The sequence below is a fragment of the Notolabrus celidotus genome, chromosome 5 (genome assembly GCF_009762535.1).
Source record: "Notolabrus celidotus isolate fNotCel1 chromosome 5, fNotCel1.pri, whole genome shotgun sequence".
NCBI classification, from domain to species: Eukaryota; Metazoa; Chordata; class Actinopteri; order Labriformes; family Labridae; genus Notolabrus; species Notolabrus celidotus.
The window spans coordinates 37987195-38004572 of NC_048276.1; the positions used below are offsets into that span (position 1 = coordinate 37987195).

The 17378-nt window shown below is 41.8% G+C and overlaps 1 protein-coding gene and 1 long non-coding RNA gene across 2 annotated transcripts; both read right to left on the reverse strand.

The window, feature by feature from the left end:
* Nucleotides 1-9252: 9252 nt before the first annotated feature.
* LOC117813001 lies at nucleotides 9253-14710 on the reverse strand. The gene is made up of 2 exons (XR_004631307.1): nucleotides 14404-14710; nucleotides 9253-9494 (listed from the first exon to the last, which is right to left on the reverse strand). It is a non-coding gene; the product is annotated as an uncharacterized LOC117813001 (long non-coding RNA).
* Nucleotides 13281-13962, reverse strand: LOC117813000 (uncharacterized protein C11orf87 homolog). The gene has a single exon (XM_034684022.1). The coding sequence runs from the start codon at nucleotides 13892-13894 to the stop codon at nucleotides 13490-13492; it is 405 nt and encodes a 134-aa protein (XP_034539913.1). The 5' UTR covers nucleotides 13895-13962; the 3' UTR covers nucleotides 13281-13489.
* Nucleotides 14711-17378: the final 2668 nt, after the last annotated feature.

Below are 17378 nucleotides of genomic sequence, written 5' to 3' on the forward strand. Positions count from 1 at the left end.
TTTTGCACCTAGCTGACTGACGGGTAGATGTTTGCCTGGTGACTTAAGGCCTGCCTCATCTATAGACTGTATAAATAATGTGATGTCACCCATCTGTTCCTGAGCGCTGTCTTGAAGCTGATCATTGGCGGCAGCCATATTGGAAATGCTTAACTCAACATAACTTAGTGTGAGGTAAAGAGGCGGGGTTTGAGCCTCCTAGCCAACAGCTACAGTTGTGCTCATAAGTTTACATACCCTGGCATAATTTGGGATTTTTTTGGCAATTTTTCAGAGAATATGAATGATAAGAGAAAAACTTTTGTTTCACTCATGGATAGTGGTTGGGTGAAGCCATTTACTGTCAAACAACTGTGTTTACTCTTTTTATATCATAATGACAACTGAAACTACCCAAGAAATCTTACATTCTGCCAGGGTATGTAAACTTATGAGCACAACAGCTATGTGTTCCCGCCTGTCAGTCAAGTCAGTCATGTCCTTATTTGGGCAAAAACTTGCAATCTTAATAGAAAAAAAAAATCACCCCCGTACAGTGTGTGCCAAAAGAGAAATTAGTCTATGTAGACCCAAGCTGTTTTTTGAACCACGCTGTAAACATGTTTATTTCTGCTGTAAAGATCGTCTTCTTTGAATGGGTGTGTATGTGGTTTCCTGTGTTTCTGTAGCCAGCCTCAAGTGGACACTCGATGAACTGCAGTTTATAACACTTCCACATGGGGTTCATATTTTGAGACTGGAGGTTGCCGCTTGGTTTAAAATCACTAAACTTGCATCATTTAGACTCCTGATCCTCTGGCACCATGTCAAGTTACACAGAGTAAGATTTTGTAAATCAGATGATGAATCTTTTGCACCTTGAGTTCAAAATCTCATGTTTCTATTAAAACGTGTACAAAGTTAAAAAGAGGATCGTTTACATTTGACGACAAAGATCACCAAATGACTCAGGTGTCATCTTAGGACCACGGGGAGTTTCCTTTTTTAACCCATCCTGAAGTTGTTGAGTTTTTTTGTTCTATATTTAAATGAAGCTCTGATCAACACACTGGTGGGCAGCAAACACACGGTCGATCCCTGGAGGCACACTGTGGCCAGCCGTGGCTTAATATTCTGGGCAGTAAAGCTTCACTTTATTTCTTTCAAGGTTCATACATTTAACGAACTGCTGAAGTCCCCTTCTAGTGTCCCTGATATTAAACTCACTAAGATTCTTACTGCTTCCCCTGGGGTGTGAATAAAAAGCTGGTCTGAGAATAATTCTCGTCAGTTATAGCAGAGCAACAAGAGAGTGACAGCTAAAACATGATTTATATGTTTGTTGGTGAAACAGGCATCATATATAGCTCATGACAGCAACATGTTTACATGAAGTGATGTAACTTTACAACAATTTTGGGATCTTCATATAAAGAAACTCTGATATCCCCTCTTTTGCCTCCAGAGTAGTGGAGGTACATGTCTGTGTTCCTGGCACGATACCCTCCCAGTCACAGCTTGAACCTGCAGTAATGAAGCATATAAACAGACACTGGTGGTGACAAATCATCTGCCTCCAACCCTGACAGCAGGGGTGAGAATAGGAGCAGCGGTGTCCTTTCTACCTGACAGTGAACTGTCACTTCTCATCACGCTAAGTTGAGCTATAGAGCACAGAACCAATCTGCTAATGCAGCTCAGTGGAATAAAAAGAGGGAGCTGTAAAGTCGAGGGCAAGGTCTCATCAATATGAGACAGATGTAGCGGCCTGATGCATCTCCTCCCCTCATGTTACCAACACTTTAATTCCTTTGGTTTCATGCTGTAAAAAGATTCAAATGTTCAGACTGTTGTCTTCTCCCATGTTGCTTTCTTTGAAGTATTGCCCCATTGAGTCTGGTGCTTCACAGCAAGCAGGCCAGCTGCTGGCAGGGTGTTGGTTTTATATTGAGTGCAACTGGAAACCCATTAATAAGTACAACCAGTAGTGTAGTTGCCAGGTCTTGTAGAGACAACCTGGGTTGAGTTTTATCACTACCTGGAGGAAGCCCAAATCTGTACCTCAAACACAGCCTGATGCTTCTGTGAAACACCTGCTCTGCAGTCGTCTCCCTGGTTCTACGAATGATTTAGAGAACCTCGCCTATTCTAGTGCTTGTTTCTACAAAAGTGATACTGAATATTTTATAATAAGTAGACCTTTTTCATAGCAGGCAAAAGGAACAAGAATCTGTGTTCAAAATAGAGACTGCAGTGCTGAGAGGTTAAATTTGTTACATTTCAGCTGTCTACAAACTGATCATTAAAGATCCCAGAAAGAAATGAATTTATTGTTTGTTTGGGTTTTTTTTCAATTTATTTTACATTTTTGGGGGCTTTTTTCCCTTTATTGTCAGGATGGCTAAGGAGAGACAGGAAGCGTGGGGAGTGGAGAGTGGAGGAAGAAATGCAGCGAATGGTCGACCGGCCGGGAGTCAAACCGGCGACCGCTGTGACGAGGACTGTAGCCTTGATACGTGGGCCGCTTAGACCAGGAGTGTCAAACATGTGGCCCACGGGCCAAAACCGGCTCGCCAGAGGTTCCAATCCGGCCCGTGGAATGACTTTGCAAAGTGAAAAAATGACAGAGAAGACATTAACTGCAACTTTTCAATAAAAGTAACTACTATTTCAAATTTTCCTCTAGGGGTCGCATAAAATCATAGTGCTGATGGAGCACACCTGTGCGGCTCTTTTTTTCCAGGACTTTTTTCTCAAAGTGAGAAAATAGATGACTTGCTGTTTGCATAATCCGGTTGAGATTCATAAAGACTTTTTAGAGCACTATAAGATGATCCACTGACTACTAACACTAGCTTTACACCCCTGCATACAACACTGTCCAGCAAGCAAACTGTTCCTGCTGGAGCTGAGGGGTCCAGAATAGTCAACTTTACCTTCTTCATAATTATAATCTTTTTATTAAGGACAAATAAAGATCTATCTATCTATCTATCTATCTATCTATCTATCTATCTATCTATCTATCTATCTATCTATCTATCTATCTATCTATCTATCTATCTATCTATCTATCTATCTATCTATCTATCTATCTATCTATCTATCTATCTATTCATCTGTTCTTTTTCAGTAAACATTACACTCTGTGTCAGATGAATGGGAAACCTGTGTGTTTTGTGTGTTCGCAGCAGGTTTCAGCGCTTAAAGAGTTAAATATTCGGCCCCACTATGAGACTCATCATGGCGAAAAATAAAACAGCTATTTTTGTAGAAAGATTGTTCATTAAATGTGAACATTTACAGAATGTACTTGTACTTTTTGCACTAAAACAAAGGTAAAAATGTAGAGTTGTTGTTATTCATAGGTTATTATGTTATGATTTTGCTGGTCTGGCCCAATTCAGATTAATTTGGGCTGTATGTGGCCCCTGAACTGAAATGAGTTTGACACCCCTGGCTTAGACCCAAAGATGATGGAAATGGAGAATGTGAATATAATGTCTTCAGTAGATTTGATTCAATTTTATTTCAGAACTCAAAAGGTTTTAATCTTATCTAAAAATAGGAACAGCCGATCAGTTCAAATAAAAGAAAACAAGACTGATAAACATGTAGAAACCCTCAAAGTCCCTGTTAATACCTGCAACAATGGAAGCCCACTGTGGTCTCTGATCTGTTTAACATTTCTTGGAAATCTTCGACAAATAAAACTTACATTGCATTTCAATGATATACAGCAAGTGCTCCTTAAATACAATCTGATCCTACTTTTCCATTTGTAGTGACTGGAGATGAATTGCCTGAGGCTTCACACACATAGAACCTTAACCGTGCTATAATAACAGCCTCACAGGACCTAATCCACTCACTGCCCATCCAAAGTCCCTTACAAAGTCTTTTCTGCAGCACTGAGGAGCAGACCCCCTGAGACAACAAACCCTGAAAAACTGGCCTCATTAATTCTAAATGAGGCTATACACTATAAATAGGCTATTCCCAGAGCAAACTTATATCACAAAAAATCTGTGCCTCTGTCTCTTTTGTCCCTAAAGCAGCTCTATGTGTGTGACAATAAATAACTGCAGTCCTGATCCGACTTTCCTCAAGTGAAGACCATCATCCAAATCATGTCAAGCACTCACCTCCGATATGTCACACCTCTTAACTGAGCGTTGTCAATTAAGTCACCTGAATTAATCTGCTCCTCGATACTTGACCTTTCATTCCAAGCAATTCACCTTTTTACACTCCTGACCAAGAAACTCCATCCATTCAATGAGAAGGACCACTGATTCACAGCTACAGCACTGACCTCTGTCTCTACCTAGCTACTGCTACAGACCTCCATCCTTTGGCATCTACAGACCTCCATCCATTGCCATCTACAGGCCTCCATCCACTGAGAGCCATTCACTTCCTTTAACCCACAGTGGTTTGGCCCACTCAGCTGTATCTGTTTTCAGTCAGTTTCTAGCCACTACCTCCATCCCTCACTCCCTCCACTTTTTCCTACCATCTCCATTAATTCCAAGCTATTAGCAGACTTACCACAACCACTGACACTAGTCCATTCCTGGCGACCAAAGACCACCAACCTTCATCCATCCCTTTATTGATTTTCAATCACTGAGCACCTCTGATAAAAGCACTGACTTTCCAAGCTCCATTTACACCTATCATTCACTTCCACTATCCATCACTTGCCATTGACCTCCATCCATTCTTGTTCCCTGACTATTACCTGTTCTGACCCACCTTCTATACATTTGTTTTATCTCTTGGGACTTAATTATCCATTTCTAGGCAACTGACTTCCTTCCAGTCCTCCATTGCCCCTGATCTGCAATGATTCTTAAGGCCAAATTCCACTAGATCCGTGTCTGGTCCGTCTCCGATCCGATTAACTTCCACTGGATCCGCTCCGTTGCGTTCCGGCTGCGTCTCTGATCCAGCAGGTTGGAGTCCTCCGAATCAGATAAACAAGACTACTATTTTTGCCGGATGCCGGAACACATCATATCAATCTCAACAGAGCAGATGGAGCGGGACAGGAAGTCAGGTTTCAGCAAAACAAAATGAAAACATCCGGTTAATTTTCAGAATAAAACACTCTGTGTTATCACCAGATCGTATTTCACTTAACTACAACAACAAACCAAAGTCATGATGAGCGGAGCCAGGCCTGGAGTCAACAGGTCAGAGGTTTTCAGAGGACCAGAAAGACAACATGGATGAGGAGAGGAGGATAATAATGATTACCGCGGGAAAACCTCGGTCACATGACTCCAGCTGTCCGGAGGTCCTGCTCCGTGCTGCGTTCCGAAAACACAACCTGTGGGTGTTGATGGACGAGAGAGCACGGAGCAGCGGATCAGAGACGGACCAGACACAGCTCTGGTGGAAATCCCGCCTTAAAATATATTTTGGCTTTTAACCCAGCATGAGAGTTGTGTGGTCTCTGTTCTTTTACCATAGTTTTAAAACTATTTTTTAAAGTGTTTTATGTTTTTTATTATGATTCTTTGATTTCATTCTATTGGATTTCTGACAGTGTTTTATGTTCTTTGTGTTTTAACTTATTTACCTCACTGTGCAGCACTTTGATTGTTTTTTTTAAATGTACTATATGATAAAATGTATTGGATTGGATTGACCACCACTAGTTTTCAACATCTTTTCCTTCCCCTAAAAACTGACCACATATATTGCTGGACGTCCTCCAATATTCCATCCATTCCCAGAAAATAACCTGCTCGGACCCCCCTCTGAAGTCAAGAGATTTGAAGATCCCCAACCAACATCCAACATTAACTACAGTCAGGGGTGGACCAGGACAAAAATTTGGCCCTGGACTTTTTGGTCCAGACTGGCCCACTACAATCCACGCGCAGATACTGTGCAACTCGCGCCATTGATGTACATACAAACACGCAAGCTCTTAATAACACCACTATAGGCTACAAAACAATATTGCTTTATATTCTGAAGCCTTGAATAAATCAATTATAACTATACAGTGCAATGCTTTAAATGGGAAAACTTTCTGCCATTTGGGGTTCTTTGTTATTTGTTGAGGGTGATGATTTAAAAATTGCTGAAAGGTGTCTGGGTTGGGACAGGTGATATAATTTATGGGTGGGCTCACTGGGCTGCTGGGCTCTGTGGGGAGATCATCTCCCCAGGCTGCCTGCTGCCTATCACAAATCTGGACATGAAAAGTAGAGGAATAGTGTAAAATAGGTGAAGTTTGAACAAGATTACATGCAAAAAATGAGTCTGCATGCAATCAGAACTTTGGCTAGTTGACTAAAGTATGGAAACAATAATATAATGATCTGAAAAATGGACAAACACTTATAATTGAATTTCAACAGTCAGTACAGCTCAACATAATGTACCTATTGACAATATATCTGCATAATATGTGCAGATGTTTTATTGTAACAGTTAATCAGTGTTTTATTCATTTAACTACTATATATAATGTAAAACAGTTGAAAGGACAATAAACCATAAAAACTGACTGAAAAAAATATGTAAAGCATACATACAGTATATAGCATATATTATTCAAGTTGTTAGATCAATGTCCTTCATGAACCAAATTGGACTGTGGGCACTAAAAAGGTGCGTGTTGACACTTTAAACACTTTAACTCTGGTGACCTGATTTGGGAGATTTCATTATAGGTTGAAATGATCACTAACTGTGAAAATAGCAGCTCTACATACTCAAAACACATCACATTGCAACATGTGAGTTGTAAGCTTGTAGATTTTGTGTGAAAGTATATGAGCTGAATGTATATAACAGGGCTTAGTTGGTTAATAAAATAGTATATGAATATGGTTATTGTTTAGTTGTAACACACCACAGTGTGCTATTTCTTATGTCAAGTTCATAGACAGTTATAACTGTTCTGAAACATTTATTTGAGTTCATGTTTATTCACACTATGCTGGAAGGCACACTAGCTTACTTACCACAATATCACCACCTCCTTCACATGGTGGAGAGTCTGTTTTATCTGTGTGGGGGGCCAGCTAAAGCAGCGGTACTGCTGGTCCCCACCAGGCCGGCCCCTGCAGCAAACATTTCTGTCATTTTTTGACTTTTGGCAGCCTGTGCCTCAAGAGATTCTCTTTTCTTTTCTCTTTGCTTCTCAGCACCGCCTTTTCTCTTTTGTTACCCATAGTCTCCACATATTTCTATATCTCTTGCTCTGTCTCTCTATCACCTGCTCATCAAGATGATTAGACGAGGGGGGGCTAGGGGTGCGTGGGTGGGAGTCCTGGGCCTCTGTAGCCTCTCATAGGGCCATTGAGCCAGGTAATCTTGACAGACAAGCCACTGGGCCAATCAATTGTTGCGTCATCTCTCCGTTGCGTTAAGTGTGCAGTTGAGCACTGTGTTTTATTTTGTTTTGTGGTGCACATGTCTTGCCTTGGTAACTACGGTAACTCTCCCTGACAGGACACCGGCCCAGGACATTATCAATATAACCAATTATGTAATTTCAAGCTTCTGACTCCCATCCATTCTTCCACCCATTCCTTATCACTGACCTCTGTGAATTCCTATTCGCTGACTTTCATCCTTCTACTGACCATAACTTTCTCTTTGACCATCATCAAACTACTGACCATAACTTTCTCTTTGACCATCATCAAACTACTGACCATAACTTTCTCTTTGACCATCATCAAACTACTGACCATAACTTTCTCTTTGACCATCATCAAACTACTGACCATAACTTTCTCTTTGACCATCAAACTACTGACCATAACTTTCTCTTTGACCATCATCCTGCTCCTGACCATAACTTTCTCTTTGACCATCATCCTGCTCCTGACCATAACTTTCTCTTTGACCATCATCCTGCTCCTGACCATAACTTTCTCTTTGACCATCATCCTGCTCCTGACCATAACTTTCTCTTTGACCATCATCAAACTACTGACCATAACATTCTCTTTGACCATCATCCTGCTCCTGACCATAACTTTCTCTTTGACCATCATCCTGCTCCTGACCATAACTTTCTGTTTGACCATCATCCTGCTCCTGACCATAACTTTCTCTTTGACCATCATCCTGCTCCTGACCATAACTTTCTCTTTGACCATCATCCTGCTACTGACCATAACTTTCTGTTTGACCTTCATCCAGCTCCTGACCATAACTTTCTGTTTGACCATCATCCTGCTCCTGACCATAACTTGCTTTTTGACCATCATCATTCTACTGACCATAACTTTCTCTTTGACCATCATCCTGCTCCTGACCATAACTTTCTCTTTGACCATCATCCTGCTCCTGACCATAACTTTCTCTTTGACCATCATCCTGCTACTGACCATAACTTTCTGTTTGACCTTCATCCAGCTCCTGACCATAACTTTCTGTTTGACCATCATCCTGCTCCTGACCATAACTTGCTTTTTGACCATCATCATTCTACTGACCATAACTTTCTCTTTGACCTTCATCCTGCTACTGACCATAACTTTCTCTTTGACCTTCATCATGCTACTGACCATAACTTTCTCTTTGACCTTCATCATGCTACTGACCTTAACTTTCTCTTTCACCGTCATCCAGCTACCGACCATAACTTTCTCTTTGACCTTCATCCTGCTACTGACCATAAGTTTATCTTTGACCTTCATCCTGCTACTGACCATAACTTTCTCTTTGACCATCATCCTGCTACTGACCATAACTTTCATTTGATCCATGTATAGTCCTTATCATTGACTTCCCTTATAATCCCATCCGCTCTTGACCACTGATGTGCAATGGATTATTATTTCCAGACCTTCATTTCATCTATCCCTTGCCGTCGACTATAGGTTCTTTTGGACCTCCTTTTATTCCCAATTGTTGACCTTTCATCCATCCCTATAAAATGAACTAAACTTGTTATTTACTGACCTCCACCATCTTTACCTAATTGCTTATCCTCATCATCTTTCCTAGCCACTTACCTTGCTGATTCATGTTGTCTTGAATAGCACTTTTATACTTTTCTTTTTACAGATAGTGTTTTTTTTTCAGATCTTTACATTTATGTTTTTGTGTATTTATTGACTGTGCCTATTTACTGTCTTGTTGATGAGTACAGGTGCTCCAATCACCACGTCAAATTATTTGTGTGTGTAAGCTCTCTTGGCAATAAAGCTTTCTTGAATCTTGAATCTTTATGTTGATTATAATCCCATATTGACAAGGATTGGCAATAAGGACCCAAACGCACGACTTCCAACGTTTGCAACAAAAGGAGGCTTTTTATTCGAGTAAGTAACAAACAAAAGTAACAAACGTAGTACTTGGCTCTGGAGACATTGACTGGAGGCACGTACACAACAGACAAGACACAGCGATCTGGCACAGGACAGGGGAAGATGCAGAATATTATACAGGAGGTAATGGGGCACAGGTGGAAACAATGAGGGGCGGGGACGACAATCACAACGTCGGGAAAACACCAGGACAGGAAGTGAAGTTGCCTGAAACGAGAGGAGAGACATGACTAAAAAAAATAAAAGCTGACATGACAAACATGAAAGACAACACTGAAGTAAAAGGTGCAAACTTAACATTACTGACGAGGCATGTAATGACACTTATCATGCAACCCAAGCCAATGACCATCCCTAAAACTGTACCTCCATCCACCTTTAATGGTTAACCTGCAATCATTTCTAGCCACTGATTTTAATCCATCTGTCCATCTTTTCCTTTCCACTCACTTATGACAACTCCTACCTCAACATATTCTTATCATTACCCATTGACCTCTCTCCATCTTAACTCCTTTCATTTGACCTCCATCTATTTCTAATTGTTGACCCTCTAATTGTGACCATTCCTTGCTGCTGTCTTGCACTGAGTCCTGGCCACTGACCTTCATCCAATCATTGACAACAACTTGAAATTGGCCTCCACTAATTCCAAGCCACCAACCTCCTTCTATTCAGAGCCACTGACTCCCTTCTATTATTCCAGCCGGTCCTTGAATCCTAACTGCATTGATTCCAAGTGACTGACCCCCACGTGTCTGTGGCCACTGATAATCACAGCAGTTGACTTCCATTGATTCCTCGTGACTCACCTCTATCAATTTAGAACCACTGACCTCCTTCTATCTGTACCAAGGACCAGATACCCCCAACCATTCCTTCCTATTTACATCTTACCCTGCAACCTCCACCCGTTCATCCATCTCTGACTGCCAATAATCACTGTTGAGCTCCACCCCTCCCATGTCAATCACATCCATTCTTTCCCAACAGCAGGCTGCATTCCTCATCCATACTCACCCTTATTGGGAAGATGAGTTTAGCCCCCAAGCCCCCAGCCTTCACCCACAACCCCACCCCCAAAACCTCCAATTTTACTTCACTTTCAGCAGATGTGAAACAATCTTAGGTCACAGAGAGCGATGAGTATCACAAAATGGCTGGAAGGCAAGAAGATTGTAATTTTGTTTCTTTATGACTAATACATCCTGCACCTGGTCTCGGCTGATGAAATATCATCCTTCACAAGGAAGCCATGTCTCTTTCCTGCAGAGTGCAGTTCCATTAAATCTCTTTGCTTGTTACTGGAGACGCTGGAAACGTGCACAGTGTTCTCTATGAAGGAAGGAAACGTATGTCTAAACGTAAACTGCATTAGTCATCTTTCGTTGACTTACTTCCAATTTCCCTGCGAAGATAAATGGTTTCACTCTGTTGCACTTATTCCAATGAGATGAGATAGACGGGCAGTCTGTCAGTGCATCTTCTAGGGCTGGAGCCTGGCCAAAGACTGCTTCATATTCTCAGGCCTTTTCTTGCCGAGGACAATTAGGAACATGGTGTCCTGGTACCTGGCCAACACACTGACTGATGCTGATTCACTTCCACTGACCTCCAATAAGACAGGCTGCGGCGCCATTACAGCGAGATGTTGAGATTACGAATGGTTCTTCTATGGATAACCTGCATGTCAATAAATCACACCGAGAGATTGATGGGGTCTGTACCGAAGCCTTTGTTCTGTACGCAGTGGATCTGATTCTGTATTCACTACACATGTTTACACAGTATATGTTCTTTATATGATCCTATATATCGCTGAAATTGTGTTAGCAGTGACAAGGCACTTTGGCTATAAGGGTCCTTGCAAGAGACCTTGTATAAATAGTCTGAATTCCCCTCTGGAAGGTCATTTGTACTCGTGTAGCAGAATGCATGATGTGATGAAAATCCATCCAAACATTATCATATTTTCAAAAGTCACCTCCAGGGTTTCCAGTGAATGCTGAAGATGTACCGTCAGTTCAATAAAGCTGCATATTTAGCCGAGTAGCAATCTTCAGGTTTGTTGAAATTGTGCAAACAGGGTGTAACTGAGACAATCAAAGATTTAACATAATGTAAGTATTTATTTATAAACTTTGAATATTACATATTTCCTTTGATAAGGCAGGTTATATGAACTCCAGAAAGATGACGTTACTGTAAAACATTCCAGCTCTGATAATGGCATACATTTACAGTGATTTCATATAATAAATGACACTTAATTTCTTTTAGGCCCACTATGATACAATATGAAGGATCAAAAATAATACTGGCTTCAACTATAACCCTTTGCTGGAAGGATTCTCAAGTTATTACATGTCAGAGAATACATTATAAATACTCAAAAATGAAAATACTCTATTAGCGCTAAAACTCACCATCTGACACAGTAAAGAAACAAACTGTATGTGCATAACTACAGCAAAAAGTCTCGCATACTGTCAGGCTAACTAGAGCTACCTACAGATGTCTAACAGACATTGGAGGACAGTACTTTATGCAAATATGCTAAGTCACTTAATTCAAGGAAAAAATACTACGCATACAAATAAGCCATTTCTACAGCCTATATGCAGCATTGCACTGCCTAACAGCACCACAACATCCATTATAGTCTAACTACATCGTGGTAGTGTGTCATCGGACATGCCAAGGAAGATCAGCGAGCCATTATGAACTGTGTTGTGTCACCAACTCTTAATAATTTAACACAACCATGTGTCACATCCCAGGAAGGATTTAAAGTTTAAACATCTTTGAGGTTTAAACAACATTTTAATGCTGGGGAAGAGGAAGAGGTCCAAAAGTCAAAGCAGGCAAATACTTTATACAGTTTCTTAACCCTAGAACACTAACGTTGGGAGATTGTGGTTATGTGATTTTCATTATGTTGCTGTCTGAGCTGCATGGGTCCCTGGGTACCTTCATGTTGCTCTCTGATGTCACCCAAGGTAGGCCTGTTTCCCCTCTACCATCACTGGATTTTTCAGCAGGCACATGTTCGGGTGATTTTCACCCGACGTTAGTGATTGAGAGTAAATTCTTTGTTTATCTCTCCAACAGTTAGCATTGATCCAGGGGGACTGTGCCTTCACTGGATAAGGCTCATGTGTCCCAGGAATGGGTGGCCCAAAGAACAAGTTCCCAGCTCCATTATTTAAAAAAATAACAATGAATCTTTAATTATCATTTATGATTCCCTAATTTTTCACTAATTTTGGAGCATTTTTATCAGGTCCCAACCATAGACTGTATATACAATGGACGTCCTCTCGCTCGGCTCGAAGTGAGGCCGCCACAAAAACTGCTCCCCCTGGTGGCTGGCTGCAGTATTGACAAAAACTCTGTCTCCCCCATTCATTTGAATGGGTCTGCAGTCAAACTTTAAAAAATAAATACATGTTGTACGAATGTTTCTCACATCCGCATGCTGTGGAGATATGTAGTTATTATTTGACTGTTTTGTGTTCAAGGCCTCTTTTTTCTGAAAAGTTTCTTTTTCGTTAGTTATTAGAGGTTAAAAAACGGTTTTACTTTGACAGATACCGTAGAGAGAGAAGGGGCGGAGCTTGTTATCATGGAAACACAAATTCCCTACTGCACAGACTCTGGCTGCAGAAAATTTACAAGATGTCAGCGTTCTGGAACAGGATATTTTGGCTTTGAAACATTACAATGGGAAAAGGCGGAGCTACGCTGTCCATATATATACAGTCTATGGTCCCGACATGGTACTGTTGTTGCGTTTTATGAGATGTTTTATTCTGGGAAATCCAAGAGGAGTACTTCAATTTGCAATGTATTGTTGTACTATGATATATTTTGATGTGAAGTATTTATTATCAGGTAGGCTATATTATATTGGATACCCGATGTTAGTGATGGTGTTCCTAACTGATACATTAGTGTTCTAGGGTTAAGGAATTACCGGTTGGCTAAATACTAGTGTATTAGAAACTAAGGCAACACAGCTAGCCTATGTGCCCCTATGGTCGCCTACTAGTGTTACCTCTAGGCCTATTCTGCTAATTACTCTGATTTTTTCCTACAGTTTCTAAGTCAACTACAAGCAGCAGACATGGGTGTGGGAGTTCTTTGTGCCTTATTGCTTCTCCTGTTTATTCCACAGTCTCATTCCCTGAAGTTGCACCGAGTTAACAGTCATGAGGATCTGTCTGGGGGGTCGCCTCGGGGTCGTGGACGTCCCCGCTCTCCGCGCTGTGGCACGAGAGCTTCTCCTCCTCGCACCTCACCGGTCGGACGATGACGCACGGCCTCACGGGCTCGACGGCGCGCGCGGGGCTGCGACTGTCGCGCTCGTATTCCTCCTGCGCGCGCTGGATCTTCCTGTTCCGGAGCTTCCTCTTGTGGAAGTGGAACGTTGCCAGGGAAACGAGGATGATCCCCACGAGCACGGCCACCAGCACGAGGAGCGCGAGGGTGGAGGAGAAGGGAGGGAAGATGCTGAGCTGCTCCGCGCAGGTGCCGTTGTTGGCAGCCCCGTGACAGCGGTGCAGCGGCACCGACAGCCCCGAGGCCTCGGAGGTTCTGGTCGTCATTCGGTCCACCTTTCCAGACCGCTCTTGTCACTCTGACCCCAGTACCCTTCGTGCTCTCCGGGCTCAGCGTGGTGACACTGGCCCGCGCATGTGGTTACCTGCACCGAAAGAAGACACATGAGACCCCCACATCCAGAGAACACTATCAGAACCATCGGAAACACGCCCACCAACACTCATCCACCGGTCCAACCGAGGCTATTTAACAAAACCAAATACCAACATTTAACATTTGAAGGGTGCACCATCTAAATCCTATAGATACAAGCCACCAGACCCGAACAGAGCATTATCTGATCAATGTGAGAAACGGACGGTGAATGTGAATGTGAGACGGACTGGAAGTCGGGACAATACATCATTTATTGTAATGTGCAGGCCTCCAAGAACAGAAAGCATCCTTTCCCGTACTTCACGCAGCATTGTTTCACGACAGGCTATCAGAGACAGATGTCCGCATACATTCCAATAAAGGTCTATTTAAATATTTGAATAAAGGCGTTTCTCACCTGATAAATGCTCAGTGCGGGGAACCGTCCGTGAGCGCAGAGCCGATATTTGTAAATGGGAAAACTGGATCACGGTGACGCATTTCATGCAATGTGATGCTGCTGCTGAGCTCCGATCACTCAGGACTCTTTGAATGCCGCAATCCGCTCAGTCTGCCTCCAGAAACAGTCTCCTCTGATAAACACTTCACTGAACAAGGCAAACTCTGAATATGCGTCAAAGTCAGGTTTTTAGAAATGAGACTGGAATAGAGATGTGGTCTGGTTTTCCTCGAAACGCGTCCCTCCTCCGGTCATCTGCTGCTCCACTCAGCATCTGAATGAAGAGCTGCAGCTGCATTAAAGGTCCCGTATACCAGTCAGCTGGCAGGGCTTTTTTTTCTTCCAATGTAGCCTGTGAATCACCAACACCACCGTGCGTATGTTTCCTCCTAATCAACCTATTAATACATCCCCATTAGTTCGACTCAGATCATGAATAACCACAGAGGTAAATTAGTTTTATTGTTACACTCTGATCTGTAACCACTGGCATTCTGGTGGGTGTGGTCAGTCAGATGCTGCAAGCCTACATGATTTAAGGCGTTTAAGCCTTATTATGAGGGGGTAAATAATATCTGTCACGTACTCAAGTGTAGGAGACATGAGTCAACTGTGAGATTTTCCAGAATATTAGAGAGGAAAACAGGCAGAAGGCATCTTTAGAAAGTAAACCCACACAGTTTCAGAGGGAAACACACAAAAATGTAGACCTACACATCACTTAATCACAAATACACAGCTGCACAATGCTCCAACTTTGAATTAAAACAGCCCATCAACATTAAATACAGCCACTGTGTTCATTAAACACCCATGAAAGCTATGTCTGCCAGGGGACCAGTGGTTAAAGTGGGTTCTCAGGGCCTGACTTTCAACACCAGTTGGATATAATATGTATGTTAATTTCATAATATTAAAGTTTCATGTCAGCTCGAGGCAGACACCCCTTCACAAAATCTCAGTCTTTATTGAACTCCATTTCAAGAGTTCAGAATTCACATTGAAGTGACAATCCATCATGCTCTGTTCCACTTTATACCTTTTGTTAACTTTGTTCCTCATTTTCCAAAAATGTGTGTTACCTGTAGTTTTTTACCGTCACTCAGAGGACCACTGTATTGTTAAGGCATGCTGTGTTTTGAAATTGTAATAACGACTGTGCCCTGTGTAACCCAGGCAAGAAAAAGATCATTTTAAACTGATTAATAATGATTCAACTGTTTCACTGTATTTTGATTGACATGTAGATGGACCAATCAGTGTCATGCATTGTCTTGAGCTGGTAGTGAACTCTCAGCATTCCTCATTGTTCTGGTGTTGTTGCCATCAGCCATTTGCTGTGCATGGTTGGAAGTTGTTCGGAAGTTGTTCTAACCAAGCCTCAGTGAAAGCTAAACCCAGCTACATTCACGGCTGTTATTCTGGCCAAGGGTATATTGATTCATTCTGATCAGTGGTCAGGTTTTGGTAAGGGAGGCAGTACTGAGGCGATTCAGCACCCCAAGTTCATCCATCCGTGGGTGAGTAAGGATCACCCACGGAAGAAAGAAATTCCAGTTAACTGGATGGCGAGCCAATGTACTGGATTCTGAAAGGAGATTTCAAAGACTGCTTCAGTCTGTCAGTGCATCTTCTAGGGCTGGAGCCTGGCCAAAGACTGCTTCATATTCTAAGGCCTTTTCTTGCCGAGGACAATTAGGAACATGGTGTCCTGGGGGGTGGGGGGGGGTGGGGGGGGGGGGGGGGGGGGGGGGGTTAGACGGAGTCCTGAGGAAATGCTACATTCAAATTCATGCTAGTTTTCCATCACCACCAACGCTAGCTTTAAGGAAAGACAAAAAAAACCGACACGACTGAACTGAAACAGTTTGAAAATGGTGGAAAATTATTTTGTGTGCACTTTATTTTTCTTTTGTTTATTCTCATTTGTAAATTGTGCTCTGTTTACTTGAAACTGCCGTTATTGTGTTTAATATACGCATTGTTCAAAAAGCCATCTTTGTGTTGTGCCTCTTTACTAATATTCAGGCCTTGGGCTCCAGGCGTGCCTAGACTTCTGATATTGGTTTCAGAATCAGAATCAGAATCAGAATCAGAATCAGAATCAGAATCAGCTTTATTCGCCTAGTATGCTTCAACACACAAGGAATTTGACTTCAGTAAACTGTGCTCTCTTTGTACAAGGCAGAATAGGAATAAGAATGAGAACTACAATAAAAAATAAAATAAAAATATAATAACAATAACCTTAGAATATAAATACAAAGAAACAACAAATAGGCTTGACTATTTTGTTTTAGTATTTTGTTTGTAATTGTTTAATGTAACAAAAAGGGGTTAAATGTGTTTAATTTCCCCTGTAGGATCGATATTGTTTTGAGGTTCAGTACGACACTATTTACAGATATTGCCACAACATGGTTAAAGAACATCTACATTTATGGGCCAATCAAATGACATACACTGAGAGCTGCATCTGATACTGTTCCTCTCATACTTGGACTGATTTCATTCACCATTACACGTCTGTGAAGAATGAAGGAGGCTGTTTGAATCTTTAACAGAAAAGAAACCTGAGATAAGTCTGAAAACCGTTTATGTAGACCACCACTAAATGTAGCTCCGCTCCCCCCCGACTGGGTGATTACTGCAGGCTGTGTGTCATTTTCTCCAAATAGAGAAATGTGGGAGGAGAAGACTGCAGTAAGAAGACATTTTTTACAATGAGGCCACACCTTGACCTACCTTAAAGCTTTGAGGAAACACACTGACACCATTTTCTCATGCAAAAATAATGCTCCATTTTGAGACCAATCATGTCTGCAGCATCTAAGTTTCTTTATTCAAACACTAGTTGTTCTCAGCCTCTTGTGTGCTCCTGTTCATCCATGCAGGCTGGAGTGTGTAATATGTTCAGAATCAGACATACTTTA